General features: G+C 45.2%; 1 protein-coding gene across 4 annotated transcripts in view; it reads right to left on the reverse strand.

Annotated features, from left to right (window-relative positions):
- The window catches only part of DENND5A (DENN domain containing 5A), a 299,668-nt gene that overhangs the window by 29,442 nt on the left and 249,246 nt on the right, over nucleotides 1-20,980 (reverse strand). For all 4 annotated transcript variants that reach the window (XM_085648154.1, XM_085648156.1, XM_085648155.1 and 1 more), the window contains one exon: nucleotides 7,413-7,536. In XM_085648154.1, coding sequence (XP_085504280.1) covers nucleotides 7,413-7,536 — 124 coding nt within the window. The remainder of the gene's footprint in view (nucleotides 1-7,412; nucleotides 7,537-20,980) is intronic.

Below are 20,980 nucleotides of genomic sequence, written 5' to 3' on the forward strand. Positions count from 1 at the left end.
ACTCTAATGGGCTAATGGATCTCCTGACGTAAGCCAACTATATGATAACACATACCCAGCTGAAGATTGTATATAGAAGAATGACTAGCACTATTATGTGATGTCCTGCTCTAACGATGAAACATGTTAACTGAGATCAAATCTGGGCAGTCAAAGAGCAGGAGTGAATCAGAACCACTGTGCCCTAAAAGTGCTTTTAAATGTTATACTAGGGTCCAGAGGCCGAGCTCTGCTGTTGTCCCAGCCTAGTACCATCCAAAGATGGCTCCCTCTGGAGGGGGATGCAATATACAGTTCAACAGAACGAAAATGGAGCTATCATAGGTTACACTGGTGTCCAGCTGCTTACAAACCTCCATAGGCAGAGGTCTGCTGTTCTAAACGGCTACCAACCTTAGATGACTTCCTCTGGAGAGCGCTTTTGTCAACAAGCTGATTGACGGAACATGGAGCATGGGCTTACACTGGTAGCAAGCTAATCACACACTGCAGAAGCAGAGCAATTTTATTCTCCTAACCTTTCACCTCCCCAAGATGGCTACATATGGAGGGTGCTTCTGTAGACAAACTACTTGAAGATGGGAAGCATTCTCAACATTTGACCCACTATATGCAATAATTTGTGCATGCAATAGAAGACATACTCCACTAAACGCATGGCTTGAGTTTAGTCAACATTTCAGCATGACTAACCCTGAAGAGGTCTTTATCAGCTGATAAAGCATGTCCGCACGAGTGAGACATTCTGGGTATATACCAAGAGCACCAGGGACATGGGTACACCCTGACATTTTGCTTTCTTTGGATCATTTGTTTACATGGAAATTTTGTAAAGTTCTCCCTTCACCTTGTTTTACTTAAGAGCACCGTCAATATCCGGTTAGAGGAAATTATGAGGAGGTCTATCCAGTGTCTAAAGAACATAAAAATATGGGAGCAGTGATCTTGAGTGTCATGGGGGCGGTGTCAGTGAGTGTGGAGACAGGCCCAGCAACATTGCTAAAAAGAACAAATTATTCTGCAACTATTTTGTTGACCTTTCACCTTAAGGTAAATACATATTAAATGTACCACACTGCCAGTTAACGTAATCGGTGGTAAATGAAAGCTCAGTTGGTTAATGTAATCACTGCAGATATCTGCGTGTAACCAGAGAACTGATTCCTAGTTGGCACAGTGGAGAACAGAGTGCATTTAGGGTGCTTTGAGGACCTACCCCCAGATGAAACCAATCTGAAGGTGCAAATCATTATTTTACAGTTGTATTGTACACAATGTAATACTGCCTCACAATGCGCAAATGGATTTAGCGTTTAAGATAAAACAAGTGCTTTTCAAACATAAACATTTACTAATACACAATCAGACTGTGCCCAGTGCAAACCTTCTTCATAAGTTTCCATTAGAAGGATTCACTCAAGAGCACATGTGGAAACAACCTTAGGCTGCCTCTCAAAGAGATGTAATCTCTGCCATCTGAAGCCTCAAATGAATGCAACAATTAACACCATAAAGTGGGTCCTAATTTGCCGTTCGATTTGCTCATTAACTAGTAGCGTACAAAGGATACCATGTGCCGTGGTGCAAGCAAGGAAAATGGGCACTTTAGCTTGTGTTGAGGTAGTAAAATACAGAAATTATCAGGGTTAAATGGCCCCCTCAGGACTTTGAACCCGGTGTCACTGCACCTGCTGCACCAATGAAATGTACGTCTCTGTCATTAACCAGGATTTATTTACTTACTTTCACAGTCTGCTTGTACCTTGGATTCACAGTACAGGAGCCTCATCCCAATCTCCCCCCTCCCCCCCCTCACCCACCCCTTCCCTTTTAGCCGGAGTCCCGTCAAGGTCGACATTCACCTGGGGAATGGTTGTTTATTTATTTTTTTTACAAAAAGTGAGGACAGTTTTTGTAAAAATAAAAAGGTCTGGAAGATGGTTCACAATAGATCCCATCAGCTCCGACCACTGAGTCTATCCCAGCTGAACATTCCTAGACCCCATGGTTTAAATCAGACTGAGATCTGAGGGATTTTCTATTCAGATACAACTCACAGTGGGCACCATTGATTAAAACTGTATGCTACAAAAATAATAACCCTAGTAAGCAGAATTAATAAAAACTGAATGATTCAGTGAATTGATAAATTAACTATATTGCACGTCTCTTTAAACCTCCTTGCATTTTTTTCTTTAAACTAAACCATATCAAGGCGCTTCCTGGTTAGGCGAGGCGGGTTCACATAGACTAGAAAGGTTCAATTTAAAAGTGCTGTAAAGAGTGTGTGGTGTTTTTGTCCAACTCAATGGCATGCGTTTTGTCGGCCTTGAAAGGATGAGAGACCAAGCCTTTCCCGCCTGGGCTCCAGGCGTTGCTTGCCTAAGAGTCCGTGTTGTTATTGTCCAACTCAATGGCATGCGTTTTGTCGGCCTTGAAAGGATGAGAGACCAAGCCTTTCCCGCTTGGGCTCCAGGCGTTGCTTGCCTGTGGGTGGCACTCAGATTCTTGCAGTAAAAGGACTGACTCGAAGGCACGAGCCAGTGCTGCTGACACGACGCATTGTAATCATTCTAACTACTTCTCCATTAGAGAACTTTGTGCCTTTGTCTTTTTGATGATTTATTAAAAGTCGAATCACATATGTATATGTTGCATGACTAACCCACTCACGTGGGACTGTGCAAGAGGGAGGTCACGTGAGACAGAGGTTGGCAGGGCTTGGTGGAGGGTTCCGCCAGGCTTCGCTCTGGTGCTGCTCGACAGATGCTACAGATGTCTTCTGCAGTCACATTAAGTGTTAGCTGGCTTCACGTTCAATAGAGTCACAGCTCCAAACGCTTTTACCCCTTGTAATCGCTCCAGAACATCCGAGTGCTGCGAAGCCACACTAGTGGGAGTTTAGAGCTACACACATGCTAGAAACGATATAATTAAATTACAGCCCAACATAAACCACCGTCACCCGCCAAACATGTCCGTCTACTTGTAATCGTTCCGGAACGTCTGAGCGCTGCGATGCCACACTAGTGAAATGTAAGCGCTACACACATGCTAGATAATATACAATTAACTTCCATACCTATATGCCGGAGTTAAGGCATGGGCAATGCCCCCATCTCTTTCATGACATAATGACACTTAACTATGTATGATAACTTTCTGTCACCAGATCCGCTCAATTCAATGTCCTCTGTTTGAAACCGTTGCACGCTCTACCAGTGGTAATTAACAACAAGCACGGTCCGCTTTCACTTTCCACCATCGCAAAAGCTTTCTTCTCTTTATGGGGCCATGTGTTTCAAACACATGGCCCCATAAAGAGAAGAAAGCTTTCGCGGCAGAAGGAAGGCTGACGAGCCCGTCCAAATGGGACCGCTCAGAAAGCCGGACGAAAACGTCACAAACACCTCTTTTCCAATGGCTGGCCACCGTTTAGCATAAACGGTGACGCCGGCCAATGGAAAAGAGTGGCGGGGCTTAATGCCCTTTACAAAAAATATCCCAAATCATTAAATCTCGCCAGCGAGACTGCGCATGTGCGCAGCCTATGCCAGGCGAGATCTAAAAACAGGGTCAGATGGAGGGGGTTTATATATTTTATCCATCCTAGGTATTAGGATACGTGCTCTAACTCGATCTTTAAAAATATCGTCAGCATGCCGCATCATACCTTTTAACATAGGCAAGGAATGGGATGCTCTGTGTGTGTTTCCTAAGGTTTCAAATAGGAAATCCTCTTCTAGGGCTTCTTTGTGTAAAGTCAAATTGTAAGTGGCTGCCCTAGCAATCAACTCCTGTTATGCAGTATCATCATCAGGAGAGGAAGGTTTAGCTGGATATAGATCCGGGTCTGTATCTCCAGGTGGGTCTATATTGCAGTCATCCCATGGATCAGGTGGTGGCAGATTATAGGTGTCATCATCATCTTACTATATCAGGATTTGTATTTGGAGAGCCCGGTGGTGTGATGTGCACAGGGTCTGAAGCTGGTATAATAGGTACTGGTGAAGAAGGCAGTGGTGTTTGAGGAATGTTAATAAGACTAGTAGCCATATCCTTTTTAGGTCTCGGCTAGCGAAGGCTGCGCTTGCGCAGTCTCGCTCGCGAGATTTAATGACTTGGAGAAGAGGGGCTTGAACCCGCCCCTCTTCTCCCCTGTTCTCCATTGGCTGGCCTCTTGAATGCTGGCCAGCCATTGGAGAAGAGGTCAGTCATTCCGATTAGGCCCCGTCCTTTTCGGATCGGGGGCGTGTTTTTTGCAAGAAGTCTCATTCTCTCCTCCAGCCAATGGCTGGAGGAGAGAAAAGACAAACACGCCCCCGAATCCGAAAATGCCGCTGCCTTTCTCCGAGGCATTTCTGCTCTGCCTCGGAGAAAGGCGGTGGTGTCTTCCGGTGCCCTCGGCTTGTTCCTCTTTATTTTTCACTGTACGAGTGCTGCCTTGCCTAAAAAAATATTATTACGACAGTTCTAAGGAACAGAGTGTTGACCTTTCGACCCCAAAGAAAGGGTGGGCCCATTGAAATGTTCTCAGACTCGATAATGACAGATGTAAACTCAACAAGTAATCTGTGCCTTTCGTGTCCTTATTCCACCCAAGGAACTCCTGCCTGGGTCCGAGTGCGCTGGGCTCACCATGTCTGGGGGCTCTCGGCACACCCACAGGCAGCACGCCATCAGAGTGGAGATGGGCTGCAAAAAAGGCAACAGGCTGCTTATGTCTGCAACCCGGATGTTGAAGCGCATCCCTGTGTTTGTCAGGAGGAGCGCCCCAACCAAACCTGGCGCAATTTAGGAGCGAGTTGAAGACAGCTCTTTAAGAAGCGCCGTATTTGAATTCGGTGATTTTGCCGCTACATTTTCCGCATACATGATGGATACTGAAACTGTAAATTTCCCTTGGGGCAGGCGCGCCCGGTCGCTGTGGGCGCTTGGTGAGAAGGCGGTGCGTGCAGGGCGGAAGGTGGGGCGGAGGGGGGGGGGGTTGGGAGCCCCACCTCCACACTGTACAAAAACCCAGCGTGGGTTCAGACCTGCGCCTTGAGGACGTGTGCCCGGCGCTACCCTCCGTGCCAGCTCTGTGCCCAGTGGTGTCGCCGCCCGTGAGACCCGCGGGATGGGGTAAAGAAAGGTACCGTAGAAACGCCGGGAGCAGGGCCGCTTTCATCCCTCGCTGCCACCCTGCCCTCCTCTGTGCCTGGCTGCAGCGGTCCACCTTTGCACTGCGCTTCATATCAGACGCACGCGCTCTCTGCCGAGGTCCTCTATCTGTGGTGCCCTCATGCGCCACCCTCCTCCCCCCACCCCCTCCCCCGCCCTCCACTGTTAGGAACGACTCCGACAGTTATCTTCATTTCAGTTTCGTTTCCCCACCTTTCATGTCATGCCATGCCGCCTTTTCTCTGTGAAGTGTCTTCCAGTCCGAAGGCGACTTCCAAGCGCTGTGGGCGAAGTGCAAACAAACAAGCATTTACAATGCAATGGTCTCGGCATTGGTAAAGTTAGAGCTATTGGCATTGCTCATGACATTATTTTTGTTTATGTTTTTGTTTTTAAAACATTTAACCCCTTCCCTGCTCATGACGGAACCGTTCCGTCATGAGCCACGGTTGGCGTGTGCTCATGACGGAACGGTTCCGTCATGACAATCCTGTTGGCGGCCGCTCCGCCTGCGCGGCGCTGTTTCCCCGCCTGTGCGAGGGGACAACGCAAATGGGCGGAGTCATGACGGAACCGTTCCGTCATGAGCACAGCTCAACTGTGGCTCATGACGGAGCGGCTCCGTCATGAGCACAGGCCCGCCGCGCTGCCCCCCTGCCCCCCCCAGCGCTGCAGCGGAATGTCCGCAGCAGCGAAGGGGTTAAAGAAACGGCATTGTCATGAGCAATGCCAATAGCTCTAACTTTACCAATGCCGAGACCATTGCATTGTAAATGCTTGTTCTTCTTGAGGGGAATCTTATATGCTGTGTCTATTCTTCTTTTGGAAGACGCTACTGTTGGCTTAGTTGTAATGTGGCCAGTGTCAGGATGTATAGGAATTTTCTTCTGCTTTGGGTCCAGCTTTTGTTTCATTATCTCTAAAATAGGCGATGGTGGCTGTAAAGGAGCTTTTTTTTGTTTCGGTGCCGAAAGTTTCGGAGCTGAGCTGAATTTGTCCTTTTTCTCCAGTTGGAGTTTTCGATTAGATACTAAAAGTTTTCAAAGCGCAGAAGGTAGAAACGCGATCGAAAACTATACTGACGAGGGTAAGTGAATTGCGAACTGAAGGGATCCCGATTGACGGTTTCGAATCGGAGCGCTGCAATACACGTCCAAACCCGATGATGGAAAGAAAACAATCTAACAATAGAGTCGATGCCCATGCGCATTATCACCGAAAGGAAGAGTCACCTTGCCTCGTGACTGGAAAAGACTTCTTCAAACAAAAACAACTTGCAAACCCAACACTAGATGGAAGGAGTATGCAAAGCAGGTGTATCTACAGCACACATGCCTCAAGACCTTAGTTTATCTTCTGCAGACGTATACTAAAACTGTGCTCCTTGGCCAACTCAGCACCAGAAGTAGCTGCCTAATGACTCATGTAAGTTTTCCAGTTCAGTACTATGGTATTTTAGTATAGCATCAGAGTTTACTTAAGAGGCAATTGCGCTTCAGTGTTAGCTTAGCAAGGGAGCCAAAAGGACGACCCATGCTGTGAGTCCTGTAACACTTTGACTGAGTAGAAATAGGTGAATATTGAAATAAAAACTAAAAAACATTTCAATTAAAAATTGAATCTCTAGTAAAAAAATGAAGTATGTGCATCTGATATGGTACATAGGCCAAGCAACACTTCTGGAAAAGAACAAAACTGGGCCTTCAAATACATTTGTAAACCCTCTGTTCCAAACATTCATAAATGAGGTTGCTGATAATCAGACAACTAGGAAAGGAAGGAAAAAGAAAGATTGCACTTCAGGTTGCTCCACTTATTTTGCAAGGTAAAGAATGTCTGACGGTAACTTACACTGAAGAACAACAGGGGGTTGAAATGCGGTGGTCCAATTTCAATCCAAAAAAAGACAATGCTGAAATTGCTGATGGGGTGTTCGAAGAAACTTTGCTTGATTGAGGAATTTCTTATATTACTATTTGTTTTCATTAGTATGATTGAAATATGCACAATTTATCAGATGAAAACAAACATCCCTTAAAGTCATCAATACATCTAAATACATTGCATTACAAAATAAAACTCCCAAAATACCCGGGTACATAATACAAATCCAGATTACTTTTACATTTTACAGATACCCAAATGAAGATCTAGACCAAAGAATGAAACATGTTTAAATCAGAAATTGCAGGTATGATAATGCCTCTACTTGATTCAATAGCATCTGTTATATCTTCTTTCAGACTTACCTAGAAAATCCCATATGAAAACATTTTTAAACAGTCTTGGTGATCTGAATCCATGCTGAAACACCTGTTCAAGAGCTGTAACTAGCCCGTTCTCTCCGCAAAGCAGCAAGGTCAAACTTCCTCTCTGAGGTACAGAATACATGTTTTTATTAGCAAGCTTTTTTTCAAAGTTGCAAACTCAGTAAAAAAAAAAAACAGAATTAAACACGAATGTATGAACTGATCTACTGAAGTACTCCTCTGATTATGCATGTTATAGAGACTAATACCCAGATGAGAAACACCTAAGTTATCTATAAAAGAAACCTCACTAGGCCTATTGTATCAACTCTTTCTTCTATCAGCACCTTTTATTTGTGTCAATAAAAAGACCTTAGATCCTCATCTTTGGATTGATTATAGACAGCTGGTCAGAAAGAACATTGACCTGAGAATTGTGTAAGCTATATCATAACATGAGGTACGAGTCCCAATATACGGATGATATTTATCTACATTTTGTATTTAGATATCACCCACGAAGTTGGGAAACAACAGAGAACTTTACGAAGCAAGGAAATGTACCTACAAGCTCAGTTGTTAAGGGGAGGTAAGGTATATAAGATTTTTTGGGGCCAGATGCCATATTGTGACACTATATCAAGAATAGACATGCTGAGTGTGGCATTACCCATGTAGAACCCCTCCAGTGAAACCAGTTACCTGGAGCCTTTTGCAGATACACATTTTAGCAAATAATGTGCTAACTATATTCCATAAACTGCAGGTAAAACAATAGCATTCCGCTGAAGCACTAATCATTTCTAAGCATGTAATAAGATACAATACACAGGTACATAAACTCTTTAAAAAAAATATCTTTTCAATGCAGAATGAAATAAGTTATAAAAATAAAATGTTATAATCATGCTGTTGTTAAAAAAAGAGATGCATTAGTCTTAAACCTTGAAAATGTTATATGTTTAGATGATGTTTACATTAAATGTTGCTGAAGATTTATTTCCCTGAGCAGGGACTTTAATAGTCTTAAGTGGCCATAAAAGGAGATGTTATAGGAGCATTACCAATCCTGGCAAAACAAATCCATAAGTGAACTTTAATGAATCTTGGCATGAGAAACTGATTATTAATCTCTTTCTCAGCAACAGAGCACTTCAACAATAATGGTGTACATAGGGACATCATCACAGTTAAATGAAGCATTATCCAATCTGCATGGATACACAGAGAAGTTGAAAGGTTATATGGATAAATAACATACAAATAAATACATTTATCATCCATATTTGTGCACAGGCACAGATTAAATGGTGACATATGTTGGTTACGTTGATTGATGTTCCTTGAAAGCAGTTTTAAATTATGCAAGTAGAGACCCAGCACACAGTACAGTTGAGGGAGAGTTCCAGTGTAGTGGAACCAAAAAGTCTTCAGTGACTGAAATCTGGATGCTGCACGCGGTGATTAGGATGTAGCTAGGATGCTTTTCATTAACACAGCATAAGTTGAAAATAAAGACATATCTGCACAGAAGTAAAGATGAAAGTTTGGGGAACAACCATTCATGAATAGATAAAAGTGGGATGGAGTAGTTTCTTTTCTGTAACTCCAGTTCTGTAGTAGGGGTATCTCTGTTATAGTCATAATCTAGTGAATAGTCCCGCCCATGTGCGTGGACCCCGGAGCAATAAAAAATAATCTCTAAAAGGTGACAAATCATGCAGACCTGCATACACCTTTAAGAGAGAATTTAATTTAAAGACAGATAATGCAGCCTATACCCACAGGCTACACTGTCCAGTACTTCAACTAGAATTCCACCAACATCCACAAACAGCCCTGCCTGTCTAGTTTTTCTCCACAAAGGAAAAAACCCTGCCTCTACCAGCAAAAGCCTCTGGAATGATAGAGAGGAAGGAGAGGACAGACAAGCCCCATAGGCTGCCATTATGTGGCTTGGAACAGGATACTGTGCCTTTAAGAAAACTTTCCAGTTTTCCAGAACTTTCCCCAGTATCCCAGAATGCCCAGCAGGTCCCATTTACTTTCAGTTCTTTTTGAAGGCGTAGCACGCCAGACCTGTAGCATTCTACATATGAATAAGTATCTCTCCACCGGGGAGGAGGGCGGGCGCTTATGACTATAACAGAGATACCCCTACTACAGAACTGGAGTTACAGAAAAGAAACTACTCCTTCTGTAGTAGGGGATCTCTGTGTATAGTCATAATCTAGTGAATAGAATGGCAAGCCCATCCCCACAAAACAAAAGCGGTGGAGAACACACAAGACACTACCACTACTGTGCGAACAAATTTCGCAGCGAAGCCTGCCCAACCTGAGCATCTGCCCTGGCATCCGTGTCCAGACAGTAATGCGCAGCAAAGGTATGGACCGACTTCCAAGTGGCCGCCTTACAGATTTCCGCAATCGGAACATTACGCAGCAAAGCCGTCGTGGCAGCTTTGCCCCTGGTGGAATGAGCCTTAGGTTTACCCCCTAAGGTCTTATTAGCCTTTTGATAACACAATTGTATGCAGGACACAATCCACCGAGAAATGGACTGCTTAGAGGTCGCAAGACCCGTCCTGACTGAGCCATAGTTAAGAAACAATTGGTCAGACCTACGAATATCCTTGGTCTTATCCAGATAAAATTTCAACACCCTCCGAACATCCAGGGAATGGAGAGACCTTTCCGCTGGCGAAGAGGGATTCTGAAAGAACGTAGGTAAAGTTATGGTCTGGTTGACATGAAAATCAGAGATAACCTTAGGAAGAAATTTAGGGTGAGTACGCATCACAACCTTAGCAGCATGAAATACAGTATAAGGTTCTTGACAACATAATGCCTGAAGTTCACTCACCCTGCGGGCCGATGTAATGGCCACTAGGAACGCCGCCTTCCAGGATAGGTGCTGCAATGAAGCCTTGTGAATGGGTTCAAAAGGCTCCTTCATCAGTCTGGATAGCACGTCCCAGGAAGGCGAGGGAAGTCTGACGGGAGGAAACACTTTCTTCAAGCCTTCCAAAAAATCCTTGACCACAGGGATCTGAAAGAAGGAAGTCTGTGAAGGGCATTTCCTGTAAGCAGTCAAAGCAGCCAGATGAACCTTAATGGAATGGAAATTAAGGCCAGACTGCGCCAGATGTAAAAGGTATGGAAGGATGACATCTTCCTTACATGTCGTCGGATCAAAGTTCTTGGACTTACACCAGATACAGAACCTCTTCCACTTGTAAGCATAGGATGTTCTAGTGGAAGGTCGCTTAGACTCCTTCAGAATGTCCATACAATCGTCTGGTAGATTCAGATGGCCATATTGCACTATTTCAGGAGCCATGCCGCCAAACTCAAAGACGAGAGGTTGGGGTGCACCATCCGCCCCCCGAACTTCGTGAGAAGGTCCGGCCTGCACGGCAACCGCATGTGAGGAAGGAGAGACCGGTGAAGAAGGTCCGTGAAGCACCACTGCCTGGGCCACTCCGGGGCGATCAGGATCATCCGCGCCCTGGACTGGGACAACTTGATGAGCACCGCCGGAATCAGGGGAATGGGTGGAAAAGCGTACAGAAAGCTGTTCGACCAATCGATCCATAGCGCATTCCCCAGCGTCCCCCGCTGGTAGTACCTGGATGCGAAGTCTCGGCATTTGCTGTTTTCGGCGGTGGCGAACAGATCTACGTCTGGAGTCCCCCACCTTGCGAAGACTTCTCCTAGTACTTCGTCATTTATGACCCATTCGTGGTTTTCCTGAATCAGCCTGCTCAAGGCGTCCGCCTGAGCATTCTGCACTCCTGGCAGATGCGTGGCCGTAATCGTCAGTCCTCTGGCCAGCAGCCAGCGCCAGATCGCCTGCGCCTCCTGCGACAGAGTGCGCGATCTCGACCCCCCCTGCTTGTTGAGATAATACATCGTGGTTGTATTGTCCGTCTGTATCAGCAGCGAGTTGGTCTGGAAGGACGGAAGGAAGGCCTTCAGTGCCAGGAAGACAGATCTGAGTTCCAGGAAATTGATGTGGTACGTCGATTCCAAAGCAGACCACTTCCCCTGAATCTGCAAGTCCCCGGAATGCGCTCCCCAGCCCTGGAGAGACGCATCCGTCACGACACTCGTCGTGGGAATGTCCTTGTGGAAGGGAACCCCCTTGAGGAGGTTTTCCGCCGAACACCACCACTTCAGAGACTGAAGAGCATGCAGCGACAGGCGTATCTTGTCGATCCAAGAGCCTGTCCTCTGATCCCACTGATCCTCCAAACACTCCTGCAGTGGTCTCATGTGCAGCCGAGCGTGAGGCGTGAGGAAGATACAGGAGGCCATCGATCCCAGTAGAGACGACACCTTCCGCACTGTTGTCGATGGAGCAGTCCTGAGGTCCTGAGCCTTCCGAAGGAGTGATAACCGTCTCTCCTCCGAAGGAGACACGCTTGCTGACCGCGTATCGATGGAGGCCCCCAGGTACTGTATGCACTGGACCGGAGTCGTGACCGACTTGGACATGTTGACGTGTAACCCCAGCTTGTGCAAGAGCTCGCACGTCCATCGGAAGTGTTCTTGCGCTTCCGCGAAGGATGATGCCTTGATCAGCCAATCGTCCAGATACGGGTAGACAAACACCTTGTTCTTCCGCAGGTGTGCCGCCACCACCGCCATGCACTTCGAAAAAGTCCTGGGCGCAGATTTTAGCCCGAATGGCAGTACTGTGTATTGATAGTGATTGGCGCCGACTTGGAATCGCAGGAACTTCCTGTGCTTCCTCGCTATGGGCACATGGAAGTACGCATCCTGTAGATCTATGGCACAGAGCCAGTCTCCCCGTTGCAGCTGAGGGTAAATCTGGTGCAACGAAAGCATGCGGAACTTCTCTCTGCGAATCCATTTGTTTGCCTGCCTCAAATCCAGAATGGGCCTGAACTCGTTCTTGTCCTTCTTGCGAACGAGGAAGAACCGAGAGTACAGACCTCTTCCCCTTTGAGACAGAGGTACCTCTTCTACCGCCTTTTTTCTCAACAAGATGTCTGCCTCCGCCTGGAGCTCTCTCAGCTGGAATCGAGAGCTGACCGGCGGAATCGCTGGAGGCGGGCTGATAAACCGAAGACTGTATCCATTGCAAACAATATTCAGCACCCACTTGTCCTGAGTAATTTTTCTCCACTCTGCCGGAAAAAATTGAATACCTTCCCCCACTGGAGTGGGTAACGGTTGAGGGGGAAGTACCCGCTCAGGGCCGAGACCCGGCCGGGCCCTTGGTTGTGGTAGTAGCCTGCTGGCCTCCTCTACCCCTCTGGCGTTTCTGGAAGGGCTTGCGGAACTGCTGCTGTTGTGGCTGCTGCTGTCCCGAGCCCTGCCCTCGCCCTCTGCCCGACGACCCGAACCTCCTTTGGAACGGGCGCTTCTTTTTCTCGGCCTTCTCCAACCCAACGGCCGTCAGGGTTTCCGCTTCAGCCTTCATGCGGGCCATCTCATCGTCCGCATGCTTCCCGAACAGGGTTTCCCCCGAGAAGGGCAGGTTGGCCACTCTTTGCTGCGCCTCTGGCTTGAGGGACGTCAGGCGCAACCACGAATGGCGCCGCTGGTGGACGCCGTGACAGTAGGCGTGGGCGGCCAATAAAGCTACGTCCGCCGCTGCGCTGATCGTTTGATTCGACACCAGCATGCCTTCGCGCACCGTCTCCAAGAAGTCCTCCTTCTTGTCCCGTGGCAGGAGGTCTGCATATTGCTGCAGGGACTCCCACAGGGCCCAGTCGTAACGGCCCAACAAAGCCCCTGCACTCGCCGCCTTCATGGTGGTGGCGGCGGTGCCACACACCTTCCTGCCCGCAGAATCCAGCCAGCGGCTTTCTTTGTCGGGTGGAACCGTGGAGGCCGGGGCGGTCGCATGTTGTTTTCTTGCCGCCGTCACGATCACCGAATCCGGCTTCGGGTCCACTCTCAGAAATGACGGATCCGACTCCGGGGCCCTGTACTTTTTCATGAGCCTGGAAGGAGCGGCCTTCGTCGTCGCGGGAGTAAGGAACAGCTCCAAGGCGGGTTCCACCAGTCCTGGTACCAAAGGCAGTAGGGGGCGAGACAGGTGTTTTTTATGAAGCGTCTCGAATATCACGGACGTCGTGGGTGTTGGAACCGTCACCGTGATACCCAACTTTGCAGCCCCTCGCAACAGCACCTCTTGGAAAGACACCAAGTCGTCCACCGGAGACACCCTCGTCCCCGGGGAGTCCGACAGCGTCGGGGAAAGGTCTCTGTCCGAGGAGCGCGTGCGCGACCTGGACCTATACCTCCTACGGCGTCGTCTTGAGTCCGACGAAGACCGTCCACGGCTCCGTGATCTTCTCCTCCTGTGAGAGCGGGAGCGCGACCTCTTCGGCTTCGGCCTGTCCACCGGTCTCGCTGGTCCAGGCGACCGTGGGCGTCGTGGTTTCGGGGTCCCCTGCGGCGGAGTCGGGTACCGTGGAAGGGAAACCGACCGCGGAGGAACCGGCGGCGGCCCCACAGGGGTGCGTGGTAGCGACAGGGGCTGGGGCGGCGGAGGCAGCGCCCGCGGCCGAGGTGGCGGTGGTGGAGGTGGCGGCGGTGGAGGTGTTTGTGGAGGTGGAGGTGGAGGTGGTGGTGGTGGCGGTGGAGGCGGCGTCGGCGGGAGAGGAGGAGGCGATGGAGGCATCCGCGGCAGCGTATACACCACCGAGTACACCGATCCCGGTGACTCTCTCTTCCTCGACGTCGATCTTCTCCTCGACGTCGATCTTAAACCCTTGAAAAGGGGAGAGCTCAATGCTCCAGGGTCCTGCTAGCAGGAGCCGGAAAAAAGAACTGAAAGTAAATGGGACCTGCTGGGCATTCTGGGATACTGGGGAAAGTTCTGGAAAACTGGAAAGTTTTCTTAAAGGCACAGTATCCTGTTCCAAGCCACATAATGGCAGCCTATGGGGCTTGTCTGTCCTCTCCTTCCTCTCTATCATTCCAGAGGCTTTTGCTGGTAGAGGCAGGGTTTTTTCCTTTGTGGAGAAAAACTAGACAGGCAGGGCTGTTTGTGGATGTTGGTGGAATTCTAGTTGAAGTACTGGACAGTGTAGCCTGTGGGTATAGGCTGCATTATCTGTCTTTAAATTAAATTCTCTCTTAAAGGTGTATGCAGGTCTGCATGATTTGTCACCTTTTAGAGATTATTTTTTATTGCTCCGGGGTCCACGCACATGGGCGGGACTATTCACTAGATTATGACTATACACAGAGATCCCCTACTACAGAACAATAGTTTGTGAAGTGGTATCTTGCGAACTGCCAACCGGCTTGCTGATGGTACTGACACATAGAAGTGTGTCTAGGAAGACTGCAGATGGTCCTTTTGGCAAAATTCAGAACTTCAGCCAATGGCGTAAAAGAATAAAGGAGGAGGCATACTTGACAGTTATAGTAGAGATTGGAAAAGACTAGTGAGGTCAATGTCTTGGTTGCATGAAAGCAATGTTTGTCAGATTTTCCATATGTTCTGAGACTGTGTTTTGTTATGAAATTTTCCATCCTCACTGAGCAGCTGAAGTATACCCTAAGGTGTCTGACATAGAATGTTTATTTTAGTTTTGGATGAATTCAAAATAGGCAAGGAATCGGTAATCCAGTAGGAGATGGCTCTAATGTAGCCTATGGTGTGTGTCTGGAGATGGGGGGAAGGTAGAAAATGGAAAGAAAATGAGGTTATCATTTGCATAGAGAAGTAAGAACATTTGAAGGAAGAGATAATAGAGCTAAAGGAAATGTAGAGGGGGAAGAGAAGCATCCAAAAGACTATGCTTTCTCCAATGCCGATACCCATGTATATGCGTAGAAGTGGAGAGCGTGCGGTGGCAATTTATCTAGAAGGAAGGATGATAACCACTTGATTACAGACTAAGTGATCCAGAGGAAGTAGAAATCAGAATGAGGTGATCAACAATATAGAATGCAACAGAAAGATTGAGAAGTAGAAATCTTTCGAAGACAGGTGATAACAGATTGTATAAAATGTGACAACTTTTTCTGTGAAGTGCATATCCATGGAATCTATGAAAAGGGGTTTTGCTCCGCTGTGTTGCGTGAAAGGGAGTTAGGAGATATTTCCCATATTTACAAAGCTGTGGCGCACTTCTTCTCTCTCCTTGCACCGGTGCCTTAGGTCAGCTTTGCGCCAGCACAGGCACCTTTGTGCCATGACTGAAGAATGCAGCACACATGCAAAGAGGAAGTAACGCACAGAAACAAATATATCCCCTTTATGCCAGCCTCAGGTAGGTGCACCATTATCCTGCAAACCTAGGTTTACTGACAAGAGTAAATTTGGACTTGTGTCAAAATCTATGGGTGCATGCATGGAAGCGCCTATGGTAGCACTATGCATTGTTTTAAATTATTTTTTTATTTAATAAGCCACGCAACTTGGGCTTTGCATGGCTTACTAAATCCCAAAATACATTTTAGTACGGAGCTGCATCAAAAAAATGAATCGACCCAGGTGCAAACCCAGGTGCAAAATGTTAACAAATCTGGGCCTTAGCCTTGTAAATTGTTTTGATATCTTTCCGACCATAGCCAAGAATTTAAATAGGGCACCCACACACCAGGTAGATTTTAGCCTTCTTTCATGCATAATCAAAGCTCAAAACCCAGTCAATGGCATTATCAAAAGATATTTGCAAGGTAAGAAAACGAAGGACATTTCTTTAAAATTGAGGCCATTTATACACAAATCTCTGGTCTTAGTCGACACTGGGACCAAAGTCAGGATGAAAGACTTAGTCAAATTGTTGGTAAGGTCTAATTTATAACAACTAATTCATTTCATAGGGCAGTTTGCTGTTGTGGACATTAAAACTACATCTTCTGTATATAGAATTACAGGGATAGACTTCTGACCCAGTGTAAGCATGCCCTGGCCCTCCCCCCTCCAGTAGTCTTGCCTCAAAGGAGTTAGTATGAAGAATAAAGAACAGTCCTGCCAGGACACACCTTTGTTGTAGACCCAAACCTAATATAAAACCACTGGAGACCTCTTATGAGTGGCCAAATCTCACGTTCACACCCAGATCATGAGTAAAGCGTTTAAAAAATGAAAATGGTCTTCTCAATACCCATCTCACTTATTATACCCCATAATTTACACCTATTCATCTTGACGAAGGCTGATGTCTATGAAGGCCAAGTGTATTGATCCACCCACAGCAGACACATATTTGTGGATGATCTAATGTAAGTTCAAATTGTTCTACCGTTCCCTTGACTTGGCAGTATCCATATTGACAGTAAACAATAATATTTTTTGTATATGCCCAATAAAGAATTCTTTTCATTAAGAGTCTGATAATTATTGTAACGAGGAGTAATTAGAGATATTGACCAGTAACTTATAGGGGTCACCTCTGGTCACCATTTGAAAGACTTGGAAAATTGTTGATGTAGACCAAGTACTAGGTATATTAGTGGAGCCTAACAAGTTAAAAATATTACATAAAAGTGGGGCTCAAAAATCAGAGTTAAACCTGAACAAATCCATCAGGATGCCATCCGGTCCAGAAACTTTATTAATAGGGCTATTCTTAAGGGCGAACAGGACTTTCTGTAAACTAACATTCAGCCTGACGTCTGTGAATACTTGGCTGTCATAACATTATGCTGTGTAATTAGGGTTACAGATGGATTTAAAATGTTTAATACATTTATCTTATAGATGTGGACAGATAGAAAGTTCACTTTCCCAGAATCGGGTAGGTAAACGTATTAATAACTGCCCTAAAAGCACATTTTATTTTTCTTTCTGAAAGCATGGATTAGATAATTCCAGGCTTTTACTTTTAGTACAGGTTTTCTGTTTTGGACTGCATTTCTGCATACTCGAATATCTGCAAGAATTCTCGGGAGCGCGTCTTCATCTATAGTTTACTTTGCTGCATTAGTTATCCAACAAACTATTTGTGAGTTGACCGGCCCAAGGTCTTATTTGAAACAGGTATGCTTATCATGCTACCAATAATACATGCAAAAGATTCATAATTCAATAATATCACCATATCTGTCAGTGACTCCTGTAAGCAAGCCAAGATCTCACTTAGACCCAAAGATATAATATTTTTTGTGTGACCTTCAGCATTTACCAAGCCCCGCTGAATGGGCTACTGTTATTAGCAACGGTTTCAATATATGACCATATTATCGTAATGTTACTAGAGCAGGGTGATAGTTTTAAACTGATTATTAAAGGGTAATAATTGCTAAATGTACTTGGTTGTACTATAAACTCCTCAAGCTTCCTCGACACACACACCATTCATCTCATAAATATAATCAAGAGTACTCCTCTTACTTCTAGAAGAGAAACTTACCAGTTTATTGCCATTGAGACATATAGTATCAACAATATATAAATCACGATATGAAAGTAGTTCAAGCAATTTCTAATGCTTTTTAGTGTCAATATAGATTCTAGTAACAAACAGGCAAGTACCAGACTTTTTTACAGCATTTCCTGGTCTATTGAATTTGGTAATTTCGCGTTTAAATCACCAGCCAGCACAATAAAAACATTTGCATTGCTGAAATGAACAGCAATTACATTTTCTACTAAAGTGCCCAAAGTGGTCAGATTAGTTGTCTGAATTTGAGAAGTTATCATTATAAAAATGTATTACTAGCTAGTTGTCCTTATTTCTAAAAGTTACCTTCAAACACTGTATATTAGTTGAACATGTGGCAAGCTGATTTAGTGTACAATTTAAGTCAATAGCCACCCATATCAGCAAGCCTCCCTTCACTCTGTTTTACAGTAAAGGGTGGGTTACACATTTTCCCTCTCAAAGGTGAGTGCCCAGAGAAAGGGAAGCTTATTTTCCTTTCAGTGATTGCCCAGATTACTATGCCAGAAGTGGTCATTCTGTGTAGTCCCTTTTCTCTGTTTACTATCTCAACCTTATTTTCATTTTGCCTTTCTTCTTTGATAGTCTGACTTCCCAAGGAAGTCAGATGGCTGCTGTTCCTGATGGATGTGGGAAGGAGATCTTGCAAAGAGGATGGCAACACCTTCTACTGTGGGTTCAACTAGAGTCCATAGGCACCGGTGCATGGCAGATCGGGCAGCTTCATACCATGTATTTTACTGTGGGCCTCCAATACAGTCCAGCTATCGGCTTGTGTCTGAGCAAGCCAGTCCAGGAGGGAGCCTTGCAACTTGGAAATTGACATGCAGCAGTCCAGGCACTAACAGCCTCTCATATGCTGCATGTTGGGTAGGAGCACAGACCAGCAATGCAGAAACTGGAGCTGTGATAGCAGGACCCGGCTATGCCCTACAATGCTGCGTCATGCATGCTGCATAGATGGGGGAGTGCAGGATGGCACCGCAGTGAAGAGAGTGCCATACCCAGAGGAGAGAAGGGAGAGATCCTGATGGCTCGAAAGGAGGCGAGAGTCAAATGCAACCCAGCATTGGGGTTTAGGGGAGTCACGAGGCAGCTGCTGTGGAGGGAAGCAGAACTGCCAACTCAATAGCCCCAAGTAAGGAGATGTCAGGTGCAGTGCAGCCCATGGTCATCCTCTGATGCCAGCAGAGCAGCTTGACAGTCGTAGGGCAGCCACTGGGGAACTGGATCTGCAGACTCACCAGGCCTATGGAAGAAGATACCTGATGCAGCCCATGGTCTGTTCTTCGAAGTCATCCTGATAGCAATGTGATTGAATATCCAGTTGAGGACAGGCGGACACAGCTGCCTCTATAGTATTTAATGGGCACAATTTACATTCATAAGGATTGTGATCCCTGGCCTAAAGAGCTCGTCTCAGAGCCACCCTTCCATTGGCGATCTTGATTCCCTTTCAACTTTGTTTTGGAAAGAGACACAGAATGCAGGTGGCATTATAATTGCCCATGGGTTATTGCTTCCTGTGTCCAAATTCCAGAAATGTCTAAATAACATGTTACTACAACCTCCTTATCCTTATTGTAATCTAGTTTTAACCAAATCCTACACACAAAATATTGTTCGGTGTGCAAAATCAAATTATTCTCTGTAAAGAGCTCTGCTGCTCCTTGGAGTTATGTTCAAATATATCATAGGGAGCTAAAGTGTAGGGAAAATGTAAAAAAAAACCTTGGAAATAAAGAATTTTTTTTTTTTATATTAAATAGTAATATGAATTCATGTTATATAGTTTCTTAATACAGAACAAAATACAAGAAAATGCTACAGCACTTAATATATAAGTAAATCTTGAATTCATGCAAAGTTATTAAATTAAAATTATGTTTCTGAAGTGTAAGTTAAATTCACAATGAAGGCAAAAACCACTTTTTTATCAAGCATTAATAAATATCAAAAGTGAAGTACAGAATTAATACAATTTTATTTTGTTATATTTTAATAAATCTTATTGTTACATTATTTTTTTAATTCAAAATAGGGTAAAAAAAAGAAATCTGAATTGAATAATAAATATCTACTATTCTATATATTTTTTCACATTGAATAATGCTTATTTATATTTGTAATTGTTTTACATAATGTTATTTATTTAACATTATGTCCTATCTGTTTTTATTTTAATTCTCTACTTCCATGATTCTATGGGAGGGTTATGCAGTACCAGTGGTTGGGCACGAGTGGTGCCGGACTTTCTACTGTTTGCTTGTTTTATGAGTGGAAGCCTGCACTGTCTGGTTTGCTAAAGAAATTTTGGGGACATTCGGAAAGCTTCCCTGGTAATGCATTCCGCCCATTTCTTATCACTGGTATTGTGTTTTGTAACTCACATTTGTTTGCTTTCTTTTTGCTGGCTTTATTTGTTTTAGGCTGTCCAGCATCATATTGTTCCTTCCGTGGAGCACAGCCTGTTTACCAGGGCCCATTGTATTCTTCAACCAGTGCTCCTTTCTGTAAACAGGCCTTTAAATCTTTTTTTTATCTTGTCACGTTTGCTGTGAATTCAGAGACAGAGGTCAAATGCAAGCTCTCTCTTCTGAGGGCTTTTAGTGGTAACCTTTCTTTCTCTGACATAAGAGTGAGAGAATTTATGAGACAATCCTGCTGAGTACCCATGTGAGACAAAAGGCTGTAGGATGTTCTTTTTCTAGCACACAAGAAATGTCTGTAAATGAACTGTGCAGATATTTCAGAATATATACGATATATACGAATTAGGAATGCACTAATGAAGCACATTTTGTGGTAATTCTGAAGTGTGGTGGAAACAAATATTTTAATATGATCAAAACAAATCAGTACACTAGGTGATGACATTTTCACACATTATCGTTTATGAGCCGTATACTTTTATCAGTAAAATTGTATGTCTGGGCAACTGTAGTGGTCATTTCAATTTAAATTTTGTTGTTTGTAATGGCAGTGTGCTACCACACCATGCATATTCCATTTTACGCCACTTCATTGCACTCTATGCCAATGCACTCTACTCTGTGGCACTCCACTCTACGCCAATGCACTCAATGTCAATCCATCAACACATCTCTAATCTTCTCTGCACCACTGCACTCTACCCCACTCTAATTTACACCACTGGCACTCTATGCCACTCTACGCTTCTGCACTC

This window comes from Triturus cristatus, chromosome 3_2 (genome assembly GCF_964204655.1).
Source record: "Triturus cristatus chromosome 3_2, aTriCri1.1, whole genome shotgun sequence".
In the NCBI taxonomy this organism is placed as follows: Eukaryota; Metazoa; Chordata; class Amphibia; order Caudata; family Salamandridae; genus Triturus; species Triturus cristatus.